The 27,252-nt window shown below is 43.3% G+C and overlaps 1 protein-coding gene across 1 annotated transcript in view; it reads left to right on the forward strand.

The window, feature by feature from the left end:
• Positions 1-1,495: 1,495 nt before the first annotated feature.
• LOC124788516 (piggyBac transposable element-derived protein 4-like) overlaps positions 1,496-27,252 on the forward strand; it is a 68,678-nt gene continuing 42,921 nt past the window's right edge. Inside the window, exons 1-2 of the mRNA XM_047255785.1 lie at positions 1,496-1,641; positions 5,280-6,641. Of these exons, the coding sequence (XP_047111741.1) occupies positions 1,496-1,641; positions 5,280-6,641 (1,508 nt within the window). The remainder of the gene's footprint in view (positions 1,642-5,279; positions 6,642-27,252) is intronic.

Raw genomic sequence — 27,252 nt, forward strand, 5'->3', positions numbered from 1 at the left:
GTGATTTCCTGTCTGAGAGGACATAGTTCGTAGTAACTGACGGAAAGTCATCGTGTAAAACATAAGTGATTTCTGGCGTTCCCCAAGCAGCGACTTATCAACACCTCATTGCTTCCATCCCGCAATGCGTCACCGCTGTTCTTCATGGCAAAGGTGGACATACCGGCTATTAGGTAGGTGGTCATAATGTTCTGGCTGATTGTATACAGTCTGGTTGTCGAACGCAAAATATATAAATAAATTACGGTTACCGGCCCGACCGTAACAGAAATGTCACAGATGGACTTGTTACTAAGATGACATCCTGTGACTAGGCTACGTTCAAAGTCGTTGAGCTACCCAGATCCATCCATTCTACTGTTCCTGCTTCTGTCATGACACCACAATACTCCTACCTCCTTTTCAACTGGCGGGCCCACCTGCTGTGATATCTGGTGGTCTAGTCTACTGCCTTATGCAGAGCTATCCGGATCGATGGTCTAGTTAAGTGCTTTATGCAGAGCTGTCCCGATACCATGGTCTAGTCTACTGCTTTATGCAGAGCTGCCTGGATACCATGGTCTAGTCTACTGCTTTATGCAGAGCTGTCCAGATACCATGGTCTAGTCTACTGCTTTACTCAGAGCTGTCTGGATACCATGGTCTAGTCTACTGCTTTATGCAGAGCTGTCCGCATCCATGGTCTAGTCTACTGCTTTATGCAGAGCTGTCTGGATCCATGGTCTAGTCTACTGCTTTATGCAGAACTGTCCGTCTACCATGGTCTAGTCTACTGCTTTATGCAGAGCTGTACACATCCATGGGATGGTCTACTGCTTTATGCAGAGCTGTCCAGACCCATGGTCTAGTCTACTGCTTTATGCAGAGCTGTCCGGATACCATGGTCTAGTCTACTGCTTTATGCAGAGCTGTCCGTCTACCATGGTCTAGTCTACTGCTTTATGCAGAGTTGTTCGGATACCATGGTCTAGTGTACTGCTTTATGCAGAACTATCCAGATCATATGGTCTAGTCTACTGCTTTATGCAGAGCTGTCCGGATACCATGGTCTAGTCTACTGCTTTATGCAGAGCTGTCCGTCTACCATGGTCTAGTCTACTGCTTTATGCAGAGTTGTTCGGATACCATGGTCTAGTGTACTGCTTTATGCAGAACTATCCAGATCATATGGTCTAGTCTACTGCTTTATGCAGAGCTGTCCGGATACCATGGTCTAGTCTACTGCTTTATGCAGAGCTGTCCGTCTACCATGGTCTAGTCTACTGCTTTATGCAGAGTTGTTCGGATACCATGGTCTAGTGTACTGCTTTATGCAGAACTATCCAGATCATATGGTCTAGTCTACTGCTTTATGCAGAGCTGTCCGGATACCATGGTCTAGTCTACTGCTTTATGCAGAGCTGTCTGCATACCATCGTCTTGTCTACTGCTTTATGCAGAACTGTCCGGATACCATGGTCTAGTCTACTGCTTTATGCAGAGCTGCCCGTATACCATGTATCCAGAGACAGTTGTCGCCTCCCCCAGTAATACGCAGTCCGCATGCTGTCCCTCCCAGAGTGCTAGTGAGCCGCTGCGAGGTCTTGCAGCGCAGGCGATGGCTGCCGCCGGCGCCTCGCCGCAGGGCGGGGCGTTCGCTAGGTAAGACGGAGCCGGCGGCACTTCAATGGAGCGCCAAATTGCTATTTCCGCCCGGAGGGGCGCTAATCCGGGCCGCGTTTAGACTTGAAAAGCTGGTAATCAAGCGCCTTTATCGCGGCGCTCCGTAAGCGGCTCAGGCCGGCCACTTTGCGGGACATCCAGCCGGCCCGTGTCGCGGCCGCACGTACGGCCGGATACTGTATTACCCCGCCACTCAATCGCTCGGATACAGCCGTCCGCCGCGTCTTTATCCTCCGCCGGGTCCCCGCTGAGGATCTGCAAGCTGATCACCTCTGTGAGCCCCTTTCCGGCCTCGCCTGGCAAGTACGGGGAGCATACACTACAGCGGCCGCTCAAGCAGTAGCGCAAATTCACACTACAGGGAATTCCTAAAAAGTGTTTTACAACCGTAAACCTTCCGACTGGCATTGGTAGAAAATCCGAAGAAATTCTGGTCGTATGTAAAGTACACAAGCGGCAAGACGCAGTCAATACCTTCGCTGCGCAGTGCCGATGGTACTGTTACCGACGACTGTGCCGCTAAAGCGGAGTTATTGAACGCAGTTTTCCGAAATTCCTTCACCAGGGAAGACGAATGGAATATTCCAGAATTTGAAACACGAACAGCTGCTAGCATGAGTTTCTTAGAAGTAGATACCTTAGGGGTTGCGAAGCAACTCAAATCGCTTGATACGCGCAAGTCTTCAGGTCCAGATTGTATACCGATTAGGTTCCTTTCAGATTATGCTGATACAATAGCTCCCTACTTAGTAATCATATACAACCGCTCGCTCGCCGATAGATCTGTACCTACAGATTGGAAAATTGCGCAGGTCGCACCAGTGTTTAAGAAGGGTAGTAGGAGTAATCCATCGAACTACAGACCTATATCATTAACGTCGGTTTCCAGTAGGGTTTTGGAGCATTTATTGTATTCAAACATTATGAATCACCTCGAAGGGAACGATCTATTGATCCGTAATCAGCATGGTTTCAGAAAACATCGTTCTTGTGCAACGCAGCTAGCTCTTTAGTCGCACGAAGTAATGGCCGCTATCGACAGCGGATCTCAAGTTGATTCCGTATTTCTAGATTTCCGGAAAGCTTTTAACACCGTTCCTCACAAGCGACTTCTAATCAAGCTGCGGGCCTATGGGGTATCGTCTCAGTTGTGCGACTGTATTCGTGATTTCCTGTCAGGAAGGTCGCAGTTCGTAGTAATAGACGGCAAATCATCGAGTAAAACTGAAGTGATATCAGGTGTTCCCCAGGGAAGCGTCCTGGGACATCTTCTGTTCCTGATCTATATAAATGACCTGGGTGACAATCTGAGCAGTTCTCTTAGGTTGTTCGCAGATGATGCTGTAACTTACCGTCTAGTAAGGTCATCCGAAGACCAGTATCAGTTGCAAAGCGATTTAGAAAAGATTGCTGTATGGTGTGGCAGGTGGTAGTTGACGCTAAATAACGAAAAGTGTGAGGTGATCCACATGAGTTCCAAAAGAAATCCATTGGAATTCGATTACTCGATAAATAGTACAATTCTCAAGGCTGTCAATTCAACTAAGTACCTGGGTGTTAAAATTACGAACAACTTCAGTTGGAAAGACCACATAGATAATATTTTGGGAAAGGCGAGCCAAAGGTTGCGTTTCATTGGCAGGACACTTAGGAGATTCAACAAGTCCACTAAAGAGACAGCTTACACTACACTCGTTCGTCCTCTGTTAGAATATTGCTGCACGGTGTGGGATCCTTACCAGGTGGGATTGACGGAGGACATCGAAAGGGTGCAAAAAAGGGCAGCTCGTTTTGTATTATCACGTAATAGGGTAGAGAGTGTGGGAGATATGATACGCGAATTGGGATGGAAGTCATTAAAGCAAAGACGTTTTCTGTCGCGGCGAGATCTATTTACGAAATTTGTCACCAACTTTCTCTTCCGAATGCGAAAATTTTTTGTTGAGCCCAACCTACATAGGTAGCAATGATCATCAAAATAAAATAAGAGAAATCAGAGCTCGAACAGAAAGGTTTAGGTGTTCGTTTTTCCCGCGCGCTATTCGGGAGTGGAATGGTAGGGAGATAGTATGATTGTGATTCGATGAACCCTCTGCCAAGCATTTAAATGTGAATTGCAGAGTAATCATGTAGATGTAGATGTAGATGTAGATGAATAGTACTTTTTCGGCTCCTTGACACAGAGTCAGCTTTACCGCATAGGCGAGCCATACAGCTGGCAAGGGCACCACAAATGGGTGGGAGGGTATCAGACTGGGCGGAAATCCTTAACTTTCTGTCTGTATGTATAGCTGTTTTGTTTCAATACCAGCGTAGTATGGAGGGTGAACCAATACCCGCATACTCGGACGCCACAGTGCGATTCTTTCCGCAAGGAGAGTACAGAAGGTCTGCAGCAAAATTTTTGTCCCAAGCACATTTAGGTAGAAAAGTCGATCGAGAATGGAGAAAAGCAGGTGCACCATCGCACGGACTGGGACCAAAACTAAGGGCATAGAATTAGACTGTTTAGCATTTGCTGACGACATGGCACTGATCGCCCAAGACATTACCGATGCACAGAAACAGCTAGAATTATTACAAGAGCAGGCAGCAAAAATTGGATTAGAAATTTCATTTGAAAAAACAAAATTTATGAGTGACATCAAAGATGCATCTTCTGATCTCAAAACAGGTAGTAACTACACCTCTCGAGTAAAAGAATTTAAATATTTAGGTGAATGGATTGCAGAAAATTGTAATGAAAAGAAATCTGTCACATCAAGAGCCCAGAAAATGGAGAAGGCGTTTCAGTCAACAAGAAACGTTTGCAAGAAAAAGAGCGTCTCGTGGAACTGCAAAATACGACACTACACAACAGTAATTAAACCCGAAGCTCTCTACGCATCTGAGACACTGAATCTACAAGACAGAACACTAAAAGGGGAATTAGAAGTGAAAGAGCGTAAAATAATGAGGAAAATCCTAGGACCAAGAACTAAAGATGGTGTGCATTATCCAAAACCCAATGCAGATATATAAAAATATCTCCAAAATACCAGACACAATGCGCAAGATGATAGAAAATAGATGTAGAGAAAGGTCCTTCTCGAAGCCTGCCACGTTGCTGTGGTGAGTAAGTTTACGTGCTTCGTTATACTTTGAGAGCTATGCTGGTGGGTGCTTAAGCTCCTGGCAGGGTCACCCAAGCCAGAGAAGTCGAAGTGCTGGGATCAGTCCAGAACGAGGCCCTCGAACGCTCCAGATTAGCCCTTTAATGCATACTGTAGCTGATAAGCTACAGACCTCATTTCTTCGATTTATTCCATATGGAGAAACATTTTCGATCAAATTCGTTATGTAGCTAAGTGTATACACTCCGCTGCAGTTTCTAGTAGTTCTTCATAGCGATCATAGATGGCAGGACGAGCTGAAGCAGTTCGACAGTGAGCTGTGTGGACATACTGCCAAGTGTGTGTTTTGGCGGAAAGTTGAGGTGTGTTTTTGGTGTTTGTGCACTGATTTCTGGGTTTGAAAATTACTTTTTCCTTTTGAAAACGTAAGTAGATATGGTGTAAACAGTTAATTCGAGTGTCTTTGCGATAGATTTGAAATGAGGCCTATTTTTGTGTATGTAGCTTATCAGCTACATTTTTCATTTACTGCATTTCAGGCGCTGACGTAAAAATGTCTCGAAAGAGTCAAGAAGAAATGCTTATGGAATGGTTAGAGATTCCACTAAGCAGTGATGACGATCTTGAGTGTTTCTCTGACGATTCCATTCAAGATGAGACATATGTTGCTCCAGAATCTGTTGATTGTGATAGTGACAGTAGTGACGAAGAAAGTCAAGTACCAGTAATTAGGACTGAAGATGTTTCTGGAACAAGACAATCTGATGTTATAATGAAGGAATCGACGTCACAGTTGTCTGATAATGCTCTGAAACTGCCATGCAGCAGCAAAAATGTTACCAAAAACAGCAGGAGTGTGGTTTGGAAAGATAAACAGTTGATTATTCCCGAACTGCAGTCAAAATTTCATGGCAATACTTCATTACCAGAAGAAGTAATAAACTTAAATACTCCATACCAATTCTTCAAACATATATTTCCATCTAAATTGTTTGATCTAATTGTCGAAGAGTCTCATAGATACAGTGTGCAGTGTAATCCTGATAGACCAATAGATTTATCCTATGATGACATAAAAAAATTTATAGGCATCTGTCTCGTAATGTCAATAGTTCATGTACCTAATACGAGGGATTACTGGGGAGAAGTTACTGGTACTCATCTGATCAAGACAACAATGACAGTGAATCAGTATGAGCAAATACGTAAGTTTCTTCACTTCAATGACAACAGTGCAATGATACCCAGGGGTGAAAAAGGTCATGATAGACTCTTCAAGATAAGACCCATAATAGAATTGATGAGATCTCGGTTTCAAACAATACCTGTTGAGGAGTGTGTTTCTGTTGATGAACAGATATGTTCAACAAAGGCTAGAAGTTATTTGAAACAATACATGCCAAACAAGCCTCATAAATATGGATACAAATTATTTGTTATTAGTGGGATATCTGGTTATGCCTACGATTTTGAGATTTTCACTGGAGATGAAAATGAACCAGAAAAAAGAGTGACTGGGGAGGAAGACTTGGGAGCAAGTGCAAATGTTGTAGTTCGACTCAGTAGGATACTACCAAGAAATATGAACCACAAACTGTACTGTGACAATTATTACACAAGTCTGCCACTGCTTGTATGGTTACATAAACAAGGAATTTACTCACTTGGGACAGTCAGAAGAAACAGAGTGCCAGACTGCAAGCTCCCTTCAGAAGCTGAGCTGAAGAAAATGGCACGAGGTGCATCAGTAGAGCGCGTCGCAACAGTGGATGGTGTCGACATATCAAATGTAGTGTGGAAAGATAACAAGAGTGTGCTGTTGCTTTCTACACTTGCTGGACAGCAGCCTATTCATGAAGCAGGGAGGTATGACAAAAAAACAAAGTCAAGAATAACAATACCTTGTCCACAAATAATTAAGCTCTACAATAAACATATGGGAGGTGTTGACCTTCTTGACAGCATAATGGGTCGACATAAAATTCTTGTGAAAAGTCGAAAATGGTATATAAGATGGTTTTACCATCTTCTGGACATGGGAGTAGTCAATTCCTGGCTGTTGTATAGGAGAGTAGCAGAAACCAAAGGGATTAGGAGAACTATGAAACTCTCCAAATTTCGAATGGAAATTGCTCACTGTTTGTGTCGCTCAGGTCAAACTTCAGCAAAACGTGGAAGGCCAAGTAATGAACTCGAAAACCAAATACAAGCTAAGAAGACAAAGGGGCCCACAGCACATGTACCTCCACAAGATGTAAGGCTGGATCAAGTAGGTCACCTGCCTTCGTACTTGCAAGTGAGACAGAGGTGCAAAATGCCAGGATGCAAGGGATTTTCCTGGGTTCAGTGTAATAAATGTGCAGTTGCATTGTGTTTGCACAAACAAAAGAACTGTTTTCAAACTTTTCATGTAAAGTGATTATCACATGCTTGGGTACAAACCTGTTGGAACTAGATACCTTATTGTTCATATATAAAACTGTATAAAATATACAATAAATGCTCAATATTTACAACATTAATGTCCTATTTATTATTTTAGGATTTTTCCCTTCCTATACAAAGTATTTAATCATAATCAACAATTAAATTACGAGAGATTTGGTCAAAATTGAGGGAGCAAAATAAGCACATTTATTGTGGCTCGTAAGGTGTTAACTCAAAATGTAGCTGATCAGCTACAAAGCGATTTTCAACAATAGTGCTTCGTTAATTTAATTAAAAAAATTTTTCAATATTTTTTTCGAAATGTAGGCACTATAAACTAAACATGGTAATTTTTACAGCTTGAAATAAAAAATCATGCATTTAAGGGTTAGACGGCCTCCATGAGGTCTCAGACAAGGTTCAGGAAGGGCTTTCAGATGTGGTGAAGTCAACCTTCCTTATGGAAATATCCCGAAAAATATTAAACAGCTGCATACGAAATTCTAGAGGAAGCAAACCTTGATCAAAAATTCCTGGAAAGTCATGAGGCCAAAAGATGGCAGCCCTGTCATGTATATAGCCCGGCTACAGGGTGGCATTCCGTACTGGGAATATATTTTTTTTTTTAAAAAAAAAAACAAGCAAAACAAAAACAGCCAGATGAAAATGTTGCTGGATACTTAGTAGACGGAACAGGACTATGGCGTAGAAGACGATGAAGGAAGAAGAAGAAGAAGAAGAAAGGTAGCTTGGCTACACTGCAATCACATGTACGACAGGTATGTTCGTTTAATATTTCTATGACGACACGAAAGTGCAATAATCGAGCCACTGTCGATTGTGTCTCATATTTGTTCGATGGTATTCATGTCAGGCGAACTGAGTGGCCAGATCATTCGCTCGAACTATCCAGAATATACTGACATGGCGGATTGTCATCCAAAAAATTTTCATCGTTGTTTGGGAACATGAAGTTCATGAATGGCTGCAAATGATCTCCAAGTAGCCGAAAATAACCATTTCCATTGAACGATCGGTTCAGTTGGACCAGAGGAGCCAGTCAACTCCATGTAAGCACAGTCCACACCATTTAGAGCCACCACCAACTTGCCCAGTGTCTTGTTGACAGTTTTCGTCCACGGTTTCGTGGGGTCTGAGCCATACTCGAACCCTACCATCAGCTCTTACCAACTGAAATCGGGACTCATCTGACGAGGCCTCGATGTTCCAGTCGTCTAGGGTCCAACCAAGAAGCGCTACAGGCGGCGCTGTGCTGTTAGCAAAGGCACTCTCGTCGGTCGTCTGCTACCGTGCCCATCAACGCCAAATTTCGCCACGCTGTCTTAAAGCATACTTTCATCGTACGTCCACCATTGATTTCTGCGGCTATTTCACGTAGTATTGCTGGTCTGTTAGCACTGATAACTCTACCCAAACGCCGCTGCTCTTGGTCGTTAAGTGAAGTCCGTCGACTACTGTGTTGTCTGTGGTCAGAGGTAATGCCTGAAATTTGGTATTCTCTGTACAGTGTTGTCACTCTGTATCTCGGAGTATTGAATTTCATAACGATTACTGAAATAGAATGTCCCATGCGTCTAGCTCCAAGTACCATCCCGCTTTCAGAGCCTATTAATTCCCATCGTGCAGCTATAATCACCTCAAAAACTTTTTCACATGAATTACCTGAGTAAAGTGACAACCCCGACAATTCACTGCCCTTTTATACGAGGTTAAGTCAATTATTTTCCTCAATTTAGTTATATTTTCGTTTATTTTGGTAGTACTGTCGTTTTACGTTGATGACGCATGCTTTGTTTATTTATTGTTATATCTTTGCAATTTTCAAGCTGCTAGGTTAGCATCGATGTCGCTGCCGTGCTGTTAATCATGGCTGCTCCGCTGTCTACTTGCACCAAAGAAGAGCAACGTTCAGTGATCCGTTTTTTGTGGTCTAAAGGCGTATCAGGGGCCGTAATTTATCGAAGACTTTCGGTACAGTATAGGAAAGTGTTTTGCCACAATGGAGTGTCTACGAATGGATTGAAAAATTACTAAATGGTCGGACAAGTGTTACGCACGATGAAGGAGCCGGACGACCGTTTACCGCCGCAAATGGAGAACCTATTGAGCGTTCATGTGAAATGATTCTCTTGGACGGACGATTAATTATTGACGACGTTGCACATTGTCTGCAAATTAGTCACGATTCTGCCTACGAAATCGTCCACAACAGACTTGGGTTTCATAAAGTTTGTGCAAGATGGGTCCCAAAACAACTCAAACGCGCTTGGACATCTGCAAAAAAACATTTGGATTACTATTGTAACCAAGGGGTCAACTTCTTAGACAGGATCATTATTGGTGACGAAACATAGATCCATCATTACGAGCCAGAGAGTAAGAGGCAGAGTGTGGAATGGAAACACCCGAATTCGCCGTGCAAGGAAAAGTTCAAGGCCCAACTGTCCGCAGGAAAACTGATGCTTACGGTTTTTTGGGACGCACAAGGTCCAGTACTGGAACATTGTGGGGAAATGGGCACAACTGTAAACAGTGTACGTTACAGTGAGATGCTTACTGCCAGGCTGAAGCCTGCAGTTCGAAGCAAACGCCGAGGATTGCTGTCAAAAGGTGTTGTGTTGTTACACGACAATACCCATCCGCATACTGCTGCCCACACGCTCCAGAAACTCAAACTTGAAGTACTGGATCATCCTCCTTATAGTCTCAATCTTGCCCCTTCTATCACTTGTTTGGTCCACTCAAATAGGCATTAAGTAGCCGTCGATTTGCCTCGGACGAAGCAGTGAAAGAAGCGGTTCATTCCTGGCTCGCAGCTCAACCGAGAACCTTCTTTTATGAGGGCATCAGGAAGCCTGTACAACGATGGACCAAGTTCGATGAAACGCAAGGAGACTCTGTCGAAAAATGATGTTCTTGTAAGTTTCCTATTTGATTACAATAAAATTTTATAACTACTTTGCGGATAATAATTGACTTATCCTGATACTTTGTGTACTCGATACTATCGCCATCTGTACATGTGCAAATCGATATCGCATTATTTTTGTCACTTCAGTGTACTTTACATTTTTGGCAATATTTAATCTTCACTGGAGTTAAGTCGCACCTCACATGACACATTCTACCATAGCAACAGATGTCTTTTTCCGTTACCATTTGATCCATTTGTAGTTGTACATTTGATCATTCTGGAAGAACTTGTATATCGATGAAAATGGCTGATGTGACTGATGTAAGTTTCATTCCAAAGGATATTGTATCGTTAGATAAAAGCAGTGAAAGCAAAACGGATCCATCAAACTTGAATCAGAATGTAAAAAAAAAAAAAAGGGTAGGAGGCTTAGTGGAAAAATCTTATATTTCTACAGCTGGTAAACTCTTGTTTGAGAAAACTACATCAAAAGTGACACGTGCAAGAACATCGTATATCACTGTAATGTGAAAGTTATGCACCAGAATATTTTTTTTTTTTTTGGTCTGGTTGTTGGTTTGGGCAAAACAACGACTTGAAAGTGCCACTTTTGTACAACTACATTGTTTTGACAGGATGTTTTATAACTGTATAGCAGTAGTTTATTGTTTTGGGACATAGCTCTTTGCCGTAGGAGCGTACTTTTGCATTAATTAGAAAAGAAGAAGAGAGATAGATTCATGATTATACCTGTGAATGAAAGTCTGTAATATCTTAAGCTTGTTTAAGTACATCTTTCATTATAAAGGAAATGAGCCAGAATGACTGTTGCCGACAATGTTCTCAAAGGAATTAGGACGTGTTACCCAAACTCGGAAATTACTAGTTACATGGGAGAATATCAACGCTGATGATCCAAATTCAGTGTATCTGCGTCTCGGTCATACCGCCATTCACCCTTGGGTACGTCGTTCTCTGCTAAAAACAAATGAGAAAATCAATCTCAAGTTAACATCTTTTACCCGTTATGAGGTTTCCTACATCTACATGTACGTGACCACTCTGCAATTCACACTTAACTGCCTGACAGAAGGTTCATCGAACCACTTTCACACCATTTCTCTACCGTTACGCTAACAGCGCGCCGGAAAAACGAACACTTAACCTTTTCAGAGCCTCTGGACACAATTGCGCACATTAACTTTTACGTGCCTTATTTGCAACACAAATATTTCTCCCCAATGGAAACCTAAGATACACATTTGTGAATGTTTAGCCCTTTCATCATGCGGAAGAGCTGCCAACTGTTGGGCATCACTACGAAAAGGTCAGCAAGTCAGTGTAGCAGTGTGCTGCAGCTCATCACTACCAGAATACACTTCTGTGGTTGTTTCCCTATAGTCCACTGCATAAATGAATATTGTTATTGTTATTTTGCATGTTAATTATTGAATGATCATTTTATTTATTACAATAGAGAATATTCCATAATTAGTTATTGTAACCCTTAAAATGAACGCAAGTGTAGAAAATATATTGTGAATACGGGTACATATTTTTGTATAAATCTTGCATCTAAAATCATTTAAAAAATCACGTAAAAGTATTAACATGTGAAGAAAAATTTTCCTTCCTCCAGAAAAAAATCAGGTCCGAAAGAGTTAAATCAATCCGTGCGAGCACTTATTTCTGTTAATTCAAATGGTTCAAACGGCTCTAACCACTATGGGACTTAACATCTGATGCCATCAGTCCCCTAGACTTAGAGCTACTTAAACCTAACTAACCTAAGGACATCACACACATCCATGCCCGAGGCAGAATTCGAACCTGCGACCGTAGCAGCCGCGTGGTTCCGGACAGAAGCGCCTAGAACCGCTTGGCCACGGCGGCTGGCTCATTTCTCTTATTTTAATACAATAATAATTTCTCCCTACGTAGATGGGTGCCAACAAATTATTTTCGCACTCGAAGGAAAACGCTGAAAATTGAAATTTCGTGAAAAGATCTCGCCGCAATTAAAGACGCCTTTGTTTTAATAATTGCCACCCTAACTCGCATATCATATCCGTGACATACTCTCCCCTCTTTCGGGATAACACAAAATGAGCTGCCCTCTTTTGAACTTCTTACATGTCTTCTGGCAATCCTAAATTCCTTTGTTGTGTAAAGATCATCTTGCTCTGTCTACAGAAAAAATGACCGACTTGTTAGGTATGTGTAAATATCTTCATATACCATACACGGAGTTTTATGTGAACTGACCTGAGTGAACAGTTCAATTTCTTTTTCCTCTGTTGAATTTTTTCTCTATTATTGTTTCTTGTCCTTAATAGAACTAATTTTTTTTAGAATGAAATTTTCACTCTGCAACGGAGTGTGCGCAGATATGAAACTTCCTGGCAGATGAAAACAGTGTGCCGGACCGAGACTCGAACTCGGGACCTTTGCCTTTCGCGGGCAAGTGCTTTACCAACTTTTTTAAAATCTCATTTTGTTCGCTCTTATTCGTTGCGTCTGCTAGGGGCGGACGTCGTAAGATATCCGTTTAAGTTCGTTGATGATCGATTAACTCAGCTTTTTTTTTTTTTTATTACAGAGGGCACGTAACCCTCTGACCGAACACGCTGAGTTACCGTGCTGGCTCAACTGAGCTACCCAAGCACGACTCACGACCCGTCCTCACAGCTTTAATTCCGCCAGTACCCTGTCTCCTACCTTCCAAACTTCACAGAAGCTCTCCTGCATACCTTGCAGAACTAGCACTCCTGGAAGAAAGGCTATTGCGGAGACATGGCTTAGCCACAGCCTGGGGGATGTTTCCAGAATGAGATTTTCACTCTGCAGCAGAGTGTGCGCTGATATGAAACTTCCTGGCCGATTAACCAAACATACAAATTTCCAGACCAAGTCTTCTTCTCGTTCTTCTAAAAAGGATACAAGCAGAAGCAGATTGTCAACTACGAATAGGACAGGTTAACACAAACAAATACTTGTTCTGCGAAAAGTAATATGACAATGCACAAAATTGAACTGTTCACTGCACCTAAACTTCGTTGATAAAAAGAAAAGAAAATACGTTTGACAGTATACCTCGAGAATCACGGCGAAATACAGTCAGCTTATGTGGAATTCACAGCCAACTGACTGATGTTTGCGGGAACCTATGGCAAGATTCGAGAGGCTGTATAAGAACTGAAGATGGGAACATCCTTTCTTTGGTATTCTGACAGGTGTCAGACAGAGATGCATTTTGTCACGATTACATTTCACATTAGCCGTAGCTTTCGTAATGAGAAAATCTATGGACAATTCCAACGTAGGCATACGTTCCAATGAGCAGCCTAGGCTTATGGATCTGGATTTTGCTGATGACATTGTTCTTTTCGCAAAAATATCAAAATGGCTCTCAGCACTATGGGACTTAACATCTATGGTCATCAGTCCCCTAGAACTTAGAACTACTTAAACCTAACTAACCTAAGGACAGCACACAACACCCAGCCATCACGAGGCAGAGAAAATCCCTGACCCCGCCGGGAATGCAAAAATATCACAAAGGCTACAATTCATGACTGTCAAGCTGGATGAAATGGCCAGTTCTGTGGGGCTAAAAATATATAGTGATAAAACGAAATCAATGTCAATAAAAAGTGTAAATGTATCTCCTCAAATTATAGTGCAACACAAACTACTATAAGATGTTGACCAAGTTTCATATCTCAGCAGCATTATCTGCAATAAAGGGAATGTAGATGCAGAGATCACCAGTACTACTGTGGCCGGCCGGTGTGGCCGAGCGGTTCTAGGCGCTTCAGTCTGGAACCGCGCGACTACTACTGTCGCAGGTTCGAATCCTGCCTCGGGCATGGATGTGTGTGATGTCCTTAGGTTAGTTAGGTTTAAGTAGTTATAAGTTCTAGGGGACTGATGACCTCAGATGTTAAGTCCCATAGCGCTCAGAACCATTTGAACCATTTTTAGTACTACTGTGAAAATTTCTGTAGTCTTCCAGCGAATGCGGCACCCTACCGGTGACAATATACGCATATGAGACTCGGAAAATGTCAGCGAAATCAGCACAGGAGCTCACTGTTCTTCATCAACAATGCTTGATGCGAGTTTTGAAGATCAGCTACCGCGACCACGTTTCAAACGTTGAAGTGCTGAGAAGAAGTGGTCTACGCCGCCGGCATAAAATCATTCCTGAAAGGAGATGTAGCTTGCAGGACGTGTTCTATGCATGAAAAGTATAAGAATCTCCAAATCAGCACTGTGCAATGCGTCACTGGCGTAAGGCTCTACTTGATCTGTTTTGCCGCTGAGTATCGCCTCTCAAGGTGCAAGTCCCCCACTACGGCCCAAGAGTCTGTAAAGGAATTATTCACATAGAAACAGAACGAAAGGGTTCGCTCTAACAAGTGGATTGCAGTTTTGTGCTCTAATTAAACGTTAAAAATTACTAAGTAGTGATGGGGCAGCTACTGTAATGAAGCAAGGGTTACAAATTATGTACTTTTATTCTTATGACTTAAGTGATTTCTCTGAACAAACAAGGGTCAAATACTCGTCACAGGAGAATGAATGCATATACACATATGAGCGTTTGATGATTGAGCGTTTTCAGAGAGAAGGACTGGAAAAGTTCTCATAAAGCAGACCGAGTGAACAAGAAATCCTGTTAACTGACTGTCAATTTTGAACTGAAGCGTTGGTAATGTTAAATGACTCTTGCATTGTCACCCATGGAGGGTCAAATAAGACGCCAGGACGACAGCGGATTTGTCAGATTAACTTCTTTATTCCGGCCCTCGGCCGTAGTACTTCGGGAACAGCTTGGTGGAGGCGCCCAGTTGCCTCTCGTATGAAACGATAGACGTTCGGCATTGCTCACAGGGTAAAGAGCGCGGCCGAGCATGACATCACTCGAATGCTGCTGACGGCGATATCTACATCTACATCTACATACATACTCTGCAATCCACCATACGGTACATGGCGGAGGGTACCACGTACCACAACTAGCATATTCTCTCTCTGTTCCACTCCCAAACAGAACGAGGGAAAAATGACTGCCTATATGCCTCTGTACGAGCCTTAATCTCTCTTATCTTATCTTTGTGGTCTTTCCGCGAAATATAAGTTGGCGGCAGTAAAATTGTACTGCAGTCAGCCTCAAATGCTGGTTCTCTAAATTTCCTCAGTAGCGATTCACGAAAAGAACGCCTCCTTTCCTCCAGAGACTCCCACCCGAGTTCCTGAAGCATTTGCGTTACACTCGCGTGATGATCAAACCTACCAGTAACAAATCTAGCAGCCCGCCTCTGAATTGCTTCTATGTCCTCCCTCAATCCGACCTGATAGGGATCTCCTTTACAGATGAACCACATCTTTCCAAAATTCTACCAATGAACCGAAGACGACTATCCGCCTTCCCCACAACTGCCATTACATGCTTGTCCCACTTCATATCGCTTTGCAATGTTACGCCCAAATACTTAATCGACGTGACTGTATCAAGCGCTACACTACTAATGGAGTATTCAAACATTACGGGATTCTTTCTCCTATTCATCTGCATTAATTTACATTTATCTATGTTTAGAGTTAGCTGCCATTCTTTACACCAATCACAAATCCTGTCCAAGTCATCTTGTATCCCCCTACACTCGCTCAACGACGACACCTTCCCGTACACCACAGCAACATCAGTAAACAGCCGTACATTGCTATCCACACTATCCAGAAGATCATTTATGTAGATAGAAAACAACAGCGGGCCTACCACACTTTCTTGGGGCACTCCAGATGATACCCTCACCTCCGATGAACACTCACCATCGAGGACAACGTACTGGGTTCTATTACTTAAGAAGTCTTCGAGCCACTCACATATTTGGGAACCAATCCCATATGCTCGTACCTTAGTGAGGAGTCTGCAGTGGGGCACCGAGTCAAATGCTTTCCGAAAGTAAAGGAATATGGCATCCGTCTGATATTATTCATCTCTGGCTGCGACCGTGATGACAGCACATCGCCGCAGCTGACGATCTACATCTACATCTATACTCCGCGAGCCACCTTACGGTGTGTGGCGGAGGGTACTTATTGTACCACTATCTGATCCCCCCTTCCCTGTTCCATTCACGAATTGTGCGTGGGAAGAACGACTGCTTGTAAGTCTCCGTATTTGCTCTAATTTCTCGGATCTTTTCGTTGTGATCATTACGCGAGATATATGTGGGCGGTAGTAATATGTTGCCCATCTCTTCCCGGAATGTGCTCTCTCGTAATTTCGATAATAAACCTCTCCGTATTGCGTAACGCCTTTCTTGAAGTGTCCGCCACTGGAGCTTGTTCAGCATCTCCGTAACGCTCTCGCGCTGACTAAATGTCCCCATGACGAATCGCGCTGCTTTTCGCTGGATCATGTCTATCTCTTCTATTAATCCAACCTGGTAAGGGTCCCATACTGATGAGCAATACTCAAGAATCGGACGAACAAGCGTTTTGTAAGCTACTTCTTTCGTCGATGAGTCACATTTTCTTAGAATTCTTCCTATGAATCTCAACCTGGCGCCTGCTTTTCCCACTATTTGTTTTATGTGATCATTCCACTTCAGATCGCTCCGGATAGTAACTCCTAAGTATTTTACGGTCGTTACCGCTTCCAATGATTTACCACCTATGGCATAATCGTACTGGAATGGATTTCTGCCCCTATGTATGCGCATTATATTACATTTATCTACGTTTAGGGAAAGCTGCCAGCTGTCGCACCATGCATTAATCCTCTGCAGGTCCTCCTGGAGTACATACGAGTCTTCTGATGTTGCTACTTTCTTGTAGACAACCGTGTCATCTGCAAATAGCCTCACGGAGCTACCGATGTTGTCAACTAAGTCATTTATGTATATTGTAAACAATAAAGGTCCTATCACGCTTCCCTGCGGTACTCCCGAAATTACCTCTACATCTGCAGATTTTGAACCGTTAAGAATGACATGTTGTGTTCTTTCTTCTAGGAAATCCTGAACTGCCTTTAGCCAGCGGGCGGCTCCCTCATGACTCAAGGCAAGCTGCCCTGTTTCTTGGTCGAACAATAGACTCCGTACTGCATTCCAGGGTGTCGCTCCAGATGTCACAGGCTCATGTTGCAAGCTGTGATACTGAGAGGAGAATCAAAAATGTGTGAATTACTGAGGAACCAAACTGCTCAGATCATCGGTCTCTAGACTTACACACCACTTACACACTACTTAAACTAACTTACGCTACGGACAACACACACACCCATGCCCGAGGGAGGACTCGAACCTCCGGCGGGAAGGGCCGCACAATCAGTGACATGGCGCCTCTAACCGCACGGCCACTCCGCGAGGCAGGAGAATCATTTAGTTCACGAATCGCTGAGTACTTATACCCTCCAGGCAATTTACGTTTAGCACTTACCGCAACTACTCTACACAGTTCCATGGTGCCAAGTGAGGAAGGGCTTCTGCCCTTCCGCTAGCGCAATGTGTAGTGTTACGACGCGTATGACTCAATGATTTTTGTTCGAAATATGACCATGTGCAGACTTCGTCACCTACGTCTTTTACAAAACACTTCAAAAAATTATTTAGATCCTTTAAAAGTTCTCTATAAAAGATTCTAGAACGAAATTGTAATTAAAACACCTTCAATTGAGTCTTTTGTGCAAAATTACGTCACTCAGTTCAACTGGTTTGCGCAAACTTTTTTAAATTTGGATGTCGTTTGTTTCTACTTGGAAATTATATTCTTGCACGTTATCTTATTTTTCCAATATTAAAATCAGACTGTAAAACCTTTAAGATTCAAAAAAATCGAAATCAAACTGTTCTGAAAATTAATATCTTGGAAAAATTCAGTAATAATTCTTCCTCAGTATAACTCTTCATAAATAATTCTCGAACACGTATTTAAGCTTTAGAGCATACACTGTTTTATCGTCTTCGTATATGCTACATACAGATGTGAAAATCTGACTCGACAAAACAGAACTGAACAAAATACAACATGAACTAAACATTCTACGTCATTACAATGGAAAATTACAAATTTTTATTTATTTGACTGTTGGAGGATCGACGCAACAACCCGGTCAAGGATCTTCTGATGCTCTTTGGCCGTTGACCCGCGACGTCTAGTGGCCAGCAATTTTCTATCTGGTTCCGGCAGTGACGACGCTGTTTCCGCGAGTTGCGCTGCTCTCTTCAAACATCAAACATACAAATCAAAAATACAAAACTTTAAATATTTTACAAACATAACAAAATATTACAAATACATAAACAAAACACTGAATTAAACTTATATTTACCTGCAAACTGAGCTGATCCTTGTGGATGGGTGACGCTTTAACTTCGCGTCCCATTACAAATGCAACAAAAAAAAAAAAAAAAAAAAAAAATGGTTTAAATGGCTCTCAGCACTATGGGACTTAACTTCTGAGGTCATCAGTCCCCTAGAATTTAGAACTGCTTAAACCTAACTAACCTAAGGACATCACGCACATCCATGCCCGCTGCTGGATTCGAACCTGCGACAGTAGCAGCTGCGCGGTTCCGGACTGAAGCGCCTAGAACCGCTCGGCCACAGCGGCCGGCACATTGCAGCGTCAGCTGGCTCCTCTTCGCGACGCCAGTCGGCTATGTTTTGCTTTGCAACGCATAACACTCCCACTGCCCTGCAGCTGGCTCTGTTGCAACTCACTTCCGCTACGGCGTATTTCTTGACCAATACAGACGGTATGTTACAGCGTGACTATGTAGACTTCCCCGGCGTATTACTATATCAAATTCTTGTCTGGTTTCCAGCCAGATCAAACTGTCATCTGGGCAATATTTCAGTGGTGCACCTGGCCGCTGTCATCAGGTAAGAAAAGCTACGCTGCTCTCTCCGATAACTGATTCCACTCTTTTTTTTTCTTTATTGTGATTTCATTCCCCTGCCCCATATGGGCAGGGGAGGGCTTTCAGCGGCACAATCCGCCGCTCTTCAGCCGAGTGACATGAACTTAAAATAAGAATAAAATGTTACATACATAAGGCGATAAAGGGGAACTTAAAACAGAATAATGGGAGAAAATGGAGGTAGAAAATATAGACTAACGTGGAGACGTTCATGGAGGACAGTTAAAAAAAGTCACCAGAAAGTTAAAAAACACAGCTGGCGATTCTTCAAAACTCAGAGAAGACACTGAATGGACATGCTCACGTTAAAAGTCGGCCACAGCAGTAAAAACACTCCGGAACAACACACTTAAAACCCATTTGGAGCACACACGACGAAGAATAAAACTGCCAGGCGGGAATCCACTCGCAAATGACTGCACCTTTATATGCATCCGAAATACAACAGCGCATGAGCTAGATACAGTGCTCACGCACTCAATCATTCCTGCTGCCCCCTGACGCAAAAAGAGTTGCAGGGCCTCCAGTGGTGAATGCTGTTGAACACGATATATCGGTACAAATGATTATTCATAGCCGGGAGATTCAGATGCCTTTGTTTCTTCATGTCTGATAAAACAGGATTCCACGTTTTACTTAGCGGGTATCCATTATCACGATTAATGATATTATCTGCTCGTCTGATTTCAACAGATTCTTTTAAAACACAATCCCAATACCGAGAAGCCTTTGCAACTACACTACTGGCCATTAAAATTGCTACACCACGAAGATGACGTGGTACAGACGCGAAATTTAACCGACAGGAAGAAGATGCTGCGATATGCAAATGATTAGCTTTTCGAAGCATTCACACAAGGTTGGCGGCGGTGGCGACACCTACAGCGTGCTGACATGAGCAAAGTTTCCAACCGATTTCTCACACACAAACAGCAGTTGACCGGCGTTGGCTGGTGAAACGTTGTTGTGCTGCCTCGTGTAAGGAGGAGAAATGCGTACCATCACGTTTCTGACTTTGATAAAGGTCGGATTGTAGCCTATCGCGAGTGCGGTTTATCGTATCGCGACATTGCTACTCGCGTTGGTCGAGATCCAATGACTGTTAGCAGAATACGGAATCGGTGGCTTCAGGAGGGTAATACGGAACGCCTCGTATCACTAGCAGTCAAGATGACAGACATCTTATCCTCATGGCTGTAACGGATCGTGCAGCCACGTCTCGATCCCTGACTCAACAGATGGAGACGTTTGCAAGACAACAACCATCTGCACCAACAGTTCGACGACGTTTGCAGCAGCATGGACTATCAGCTCGGAGACCATGGCTGCGGTTACCCTTGACGCTGCGTCACAGACAGGAGCGCCTGCGATGGTGTACTCAACGACGAATCTGGGTGCACGAATGGCAAAACGTCATTTCTTCGGATGTATCCAGGTTCTGTTTACAGCATCATGATTGTCGCATCCGTGTTTGGCAACATCGCGGTGAACGCACATTGGAAGTGTGTATCCGTTATCGCCACACTGGCGTATCACCCGACGTTATGGTATGGGGTGCCATTGGTTACACGTCTCGGTCACCTCTTGTTCGCCTTGACGGCACTTTGAACAGTAGACGTTACATTTCAAATGTGTTACGACCCGGGGCTCTACCCTTCATTCGGTCCCTGCGAAACCCTACATTTCAGCAAGATAATGCATGATCGCATGTTGCAGTTCCTTTACGGGTCTTTCTGGATACAGAAAATGGTCGACTGCTGCAGTGGCCAGCGCATTCTCCAGATCTCTCACCAACTGAAATCGTCTGGTCAATGGTGGCCCAGCAACTGGCTCGTCACAATACGTCAGTCACTACTCTTGACGAACTGTGGTATCGTGTTGAAGCTGCATGGGCAGCTGTACATGAGACGCAATCCAAGCTCTGTTTGACTCAATGCCCAGGCGTATCAAGGCCGTTATTACTGCCAGAGGTAGTTGTTCTGGGTACTGATTTCTCGGGATCTATGCACCCAAATTGCGTGAAAATGTAATCACATGTCAGTTCTAGTATAATATATTTGTCCAATGAATACCCGTTTATCATCTGCATTTCTTCTTGGTGTAGCAATTTTAATGGCCAGTAGTGTACTTGCGTCTCACAGTATAGCATCCTGTGTCCCTCTGAAAGGCAAAACTCAGCCACCGCAGATTTACCTGGTTGTAATAATCGTGTATGGCGATGTGTTCAATACACCTGTAGTTGACAGTACGAATAGTTTGGCCAATGTAAATTTTCCCGCACTCGCATGATATGTTACGGTGATGACTGCATCTGAAAGTTAGTGAGTAAAGAGAAATAGAACACCAAAGAGTAAAATAATGGCCGAGAGATAACCACACAGTAACTGATGAAACTAAACCAACACGCCTCTTATCCCGTACGAATTTCATAAGTCGTGGCTGCGACACTTGCTTCATTTGCGCGAGACGAGGCGCGGTGAGGTTGTATACATGGTTGGAAGCCTGCATGGGGCTCCCGCATGCTCGTGAATTGCCTTCTCCTCTCGCTGCGGTGAAAACCGTTCCCTGCGCTTCTCGACGACCAAGTCCGTCTACTATGGTTCATGGCGGAAAAGTGCTTACTGTGGCTTTCAGCGAGGAGGTGTCCAATACTTTATTCTTCAGCTCCTTCTCGGTGTGAACCCGCCCAATCTGCCATTTGGGTCGATTTGAGACCGCGTACTTCGTTCCACCAATCCTAAACATCCAAAAAATTTTGTTTTGGAAGGTTGGACATCGATTATTTTGGAATATTTCGAACGGCGACCTGTCCGAACTTTTTCTTTCCAACAACAGATTGCGAGTCCCAGTCTATCAAAAGGCGTCTTTCTGTAATTTTCCCTGCTCACTGTTTACGCTCGAGGCGTCAGCAGCCCGTCGGCAGTAGAAAAAGGACCCGCCTCAGAGGCGCCGAGTTGAAAATATTTTTTTTTTGGTTGGGGGGGTGGGGGGCAAGAATCATTTTATTAGGTAATACATAAGACAGATAACTTTACGTTTCCATCTACATGTTCGACATGTTTATGAGGAATAAGCTGCTGATTAACTCTTAAAAAAAAGAAAAAAACACCACTATACTATTCCACGCACAGCAAAATTAAAAATCCATTAAAACCAAATATTTCTTTGGAAAACCCAAAAATTAATTGTCACTGAAACAAAATTACTTTGTTTACTTACAAGACAATCTGAAATGGAATTCCCACATCACATTCTTCAATTCTAAGCTATCTAAAATGACCTATGCAATGAGAATTATATGGAACAACACAAGTGCTGAAGGAGAAAGGTGTATTATGCAAGCATACTTTCCCTTTTGAGTTATGACATCATATTCTTGGGAAATTCCCCTCACACCTCAACAACTTTCAAGAAACAAAAGAAGATTGTGAGGATAATGAAAACTGCAAACAGCTGAAAATCATGCAAACAACGATTGGCTGGTGACTAGCCTCTACCCTTCGACTCACTGAAATGTCAATCACAATGTCATTTCAGTCGGAGTATAGATCAGCAGTGGTACAAAACAAATACGTAAATAAAGTTGAAGAAACATACCTTAATTTTTGATGGCAAATGTACTCCTCCCCAGATCATTCCTGCATATGAACTCGTCACATATGGCATCAAGGTCGAGTTTCATCGATTCATCGCTATGGGCGTTGAGAAGGGCGATAGCATTAAGACGATCCTGCCTCGTTATAGAACGAAGATACGCTTGCACCCTCCACAGACAAGAAAACGATCGCTCAGCGGTGTAGGACGTTACCGGAATCGTCAGCACTACACGTATGAATTTCACTAGTTCAGGCAGCGGGTCAAACGGGTGGGTTTCCTGTTTTAGGTATTTCACTGTCATCCAACGAACTAATATTCGCAGAATCACTACTTCGGATAATTTCATGAAACATGCTTCGGTTGAGAAGCAAGCGTTCTTTGTCTATATCTGATTCGTAGAAAGATAAAATATCGAACGAATGTTTGTTATCACCAAGAAGAAATTGTTCAATTTGATTTACAAACATGAATGATTGAGTTTTGAACCGTGATTCCAAGAAGCTGATGGATGTATCCATTGTTTCATAATATAATCTTCTATATTTGTCACATACTTCAGTGAATGTTTCTACAGGTGAATTGATGGAGTCATCGTATTTCTTAGGGACTTTTCTTCTACGGAGTAATTTTGGGGAATCAACATCTATATCTTGACATTTTGAAGTTACTTCACCCCAGAATGATTCAAAATTGTTTCTCATAAATTTAATAGAAGTTACATGAGTGGAAATCATCTTATTGACCTCCTCTAAGTATAGGGATTTCATCTGTAGTGCTAGGTTTACGGTACCAATGTGACCAAACAGTTTTACCAAAAGTGATAACATGGAAAAGAAATCATATGTCTGCATATTAATCAAAAAGCCGTTTGCTTTGGCCCCATTCTCTGAATTGTCGTTTCTTGAAACATTTATAAGAAATTCCTGAAGTTCTGTATAGTTGGACAAAACTGAAGACATTGCCAAGTATCTTATGGCCCACCTTGTACGACAGAGTGGTCTCAAATTTGTAGAGGCATATGCCTTCAGCTGAGCAAAAAGATCTAATCTTTTAGGTGACTCTCTCACAAAATTTATTAAGTCCTTCATAACATTCAATGCATTTCGACATTCTGGAATTGCTTTCACAATGTCTTGTAGTGTTAGATTTAAACAGTGTGCGAGGCAGTGCACAAACATAGCTCTCTTCTCCATTTCCATAAACTTTGCCTGGACGCCATTATATAATCCAGCCATTTTGGCTGAACCGTCAAAGCATTGGCCCCTACAATTAGATGTAGGCAAATCAAATCGTCTTAAAATGTCGATAATAATATCAAACTGAGCCTTAGCTGTGGTACGTTGTGTTGAGTATAGCCTTAAAAAATATTCTTCTATCTCTAGCGAAGCATCAACAAATCTTATACAGATACTAAATTGCTCTTTGGTGGCTATGTCTGTTGTTTCGTCTGCTATTATTGCAAAATACTCTGCACTCTTGATATCCTCCAATAATTTTCTAAGAAGTGTATGACTTAAAATGGCCAAAATTTTGTTTTGCACATCATGGGATGTCCATTTGTAAGTTTCGCGCTGTAGCCATATTAAAAGTAGCTGGTTATCTTCACATCGAAGGCGTAATAAATTGTCAAAGTTACTTGTTTCATTAGTATGCCCACATATTGCAAGCCCCTGCACTGCTAAATAACGGAGGGAAGGTACGATTGTTAGTAAACAAGTTCGCTTATCTTTCAGTTGTGTCAGTTTTTCTTTGGAAATCTGGCTAAATACATTGACATTCGATTTTAAGGATCTAAATTTCAGTACAGCTTCTCTGTGGCAGCCCTATGCTTCATGCGCTTTCAACTTTTCTACTCCTTTCTTCGAGTTCGAAAAACCAGTTTCCATGAAAGTTTTATCCATTTTGTGGGAAAACTGAAAACGATTTTCTTCAAACATTTGTCTGAAAATTTTGCAAAAAATAATATCTTTTACCTTATTGTAATCGATCGATGCAAACTGCTGTTTCCAACAGGGCTGATAACAGCGTTGTTTTTGCCAGGAACTGTGTTTTTTGTCACCGCCACAGTTCCGTCACTATCTGTGTCTTTGTTGTCACACACAGCACCACTAACACTGGGTCTAGCTTCACCATCACTAACACTTGACACATTTTCAGATTTCTTCCTAATTATAAACTTGTTCATTTTAAACTGGACACTAAGGGACGAAAGATTAACAACTGAACCGAGTCACAGTAAGACTAACTGACCACTGGCGATGCTCAGCTCCGGAATATTTACGTTCGCTGCCAACATTAACTGCGGTCTGCGTAACAGTACTGTGCGCCTATCAAGAAGTAGCCATGTAACAAAAAGTGTTGATTGTTGTCAGGGCCGGCTCTAGGGAGTGGGCGGCGGGGGGGGGGGAGGGGGGGGGAGGGGGGGGGGCGAACCGTGCCATCGCCCAGGGCGGCAGATTTTAATCCATCTTGCGTGAATGAAAGATTGTGAGAATAAATTGGAACTACAAATTATTCATAAAATCACGGGTCTTACTGAAAATTATCTATGGTACAGAAACAGTGTGCTCCGGTTTACGAAAGAAACGTTTCCTCCAACAAAAATGGCTTAAAATTTATTGCGCTGTAAACGTATCACTGACTGCTGCTTTGATCTTAAAGGCATATTCACAACAAAGAGACGAATGAGTGTGATATGTGAAAATAAGGCGTCATGTACGAAATATATTGTGGGAAAAGTTGACTATGTCGAAAAATTGAGGGGGGGGGGGGGGCTGGACATGTTCGCGCGGGGCGGCAAAATCCCTGGAGCCGGTGCTGTTTTGTGTGGTGTTGTACCTAGTGATTGTCAATAGAATTTACAAAAATGAATGAAGAGTCTTTAACGTTACCTAGTCCTTCTAGCGATCGCCATCAAATTCGGTGTCACTATTGCTCATTAGTTTCTTTTACAAGCTGCCAGCAGGCTGCTGTGGGAGGAAGTGGAGCTCGTCCTAGCAGCCAAAGCGCTGCGAGCTCATGGTGAGCTTTCGTTCCCCGCACACCTCCGTACAGTAAAAGTGTGAAAATAGTACAGATGCAAGGGAAAAACCCTGTCACGACAGTTCGTCGTATGCAGAGGTTGGAGGAGTAGCAGAAAGGAATACGCAGTAGCTCGTAAAATCGGTATTTTTTTCCTACATATAATCATTACCAACTAGTACGCAAAAATGTATGTGCAAGTTTTGACAAATTTCCCAGTAAAGGATGAGGAAGGGGGAGAGAGTGGTGAGATATTCATGTTTGAATATGGGGGGGGGGGGGGGGAGTGAGGCCCCTACTTTTAACTATTGGGGGGGCAAAATGATTGTCTCCCCCCACCCCCCCCCCCCCACCCCCCACTAAGTCGGCGCCACTGACCCGCCTGCGGAAACGCCCCGTAGTTACTGCACAATACTGCGATGCTGTCGTACGGCACACGCCATTTGCGTGGGTGGTTTGTCTTTCGGACAAACCTCCGTATTCATATCACCAATTTTGTATTCCGTCTGGAAGGCGGCGCGTGGGTCTGCTCCTGAAAACTGAAAGGTTGGCCGAATCAAGGAAGCGAGTAGGAGCAGGTGAGGTAAAACACGTCGGTATTGCAAGTAAGTAAAAGCGGTTTACTGCTGCATGAATATACACAAAGGCATACATAACTTTGTATTGCGGAGCACGGTGCAAAGCCTCTATATGTAGCGTAAGAGTCCCGGCCGTCTGCTCTTGATCAAATGGGCTGAATCTGGAGTGGAGCTCGTAGAGCTCCACAGCGCCGGCTAGAAGGCGCTGTCGTCGGTGTCGTAGTGCCAACCTAAGAACTTGCACCTATGCCGTGGCATGGTAGCTATCGATACGACAACCAAACTGTCGAGGACAGGGCGAGTTTGCTGAACTTAGGACGCAAATGCATTCTTTCCCGAGAACAGTTAATTTTGCCAAAGACGCACGCCGCGGTGAATGCGACAGCGGGCGGCCACTCACACGAGCGGCGTACGTTTCAGACAGAGGCAGTATTTTGGTTCGTCTGTCACGTGAGCTCAGGGTCACGTGGAACGGAACGAGGTGGGCCACCGGCGGAGGGCCGAAGGCGTCTGTCTGTCTGTCTTCTGCCCAGGGGAGGGCACGCCGCTGTTGGTGTAGCTGTCGCCGATGACAGCGACCCCGCCAGCTGCGCCAGAATCCCGTTCCCGTTGCCAGCACGCACACACACACGCACACACATAAACATGGAGTGAGTGGGAGAGACAGAGAGAAAGAGAACTGTCCCCGCACCTGGCTCCGGGTTTTTATTACGCGATTAATTTTGGTGCGGCACCCCGCCACTGGTTGCACATTTTATTGCCGTATGTCATTCGTAATAAGGGAGGAAAAATTTGCTGCCACGGGAAGTATAAATATACGTTAGGTCCGCTGCAGCAGCAGGATCCATTACCAGCCTGGCATCGTAAAGACGGTAATTAAATACGCGTTACGGGAAAAAAGGTTTCCGGGGTAGTTAAATATCGCGTTTTCAATCGATAGACGTACTTGGAAATTAATGTCTGACAGGGAGCTATAGTGTCCA

This window comes from Schistocerca piceifrons, chromosome 3, assembly GCF_021461385.2.
Source record: "Schistocerca piceifrons isolate TAMUIC-IGC-003096 chromosome 3, iqSchPice1.1, whole genome shotgun sequence".
NCBI lineage: Eukaryota > Metazoa > Arthropoda > Insecta > Orthoptera > Acrididae > Schistocerca > Schistocerca piceifrons.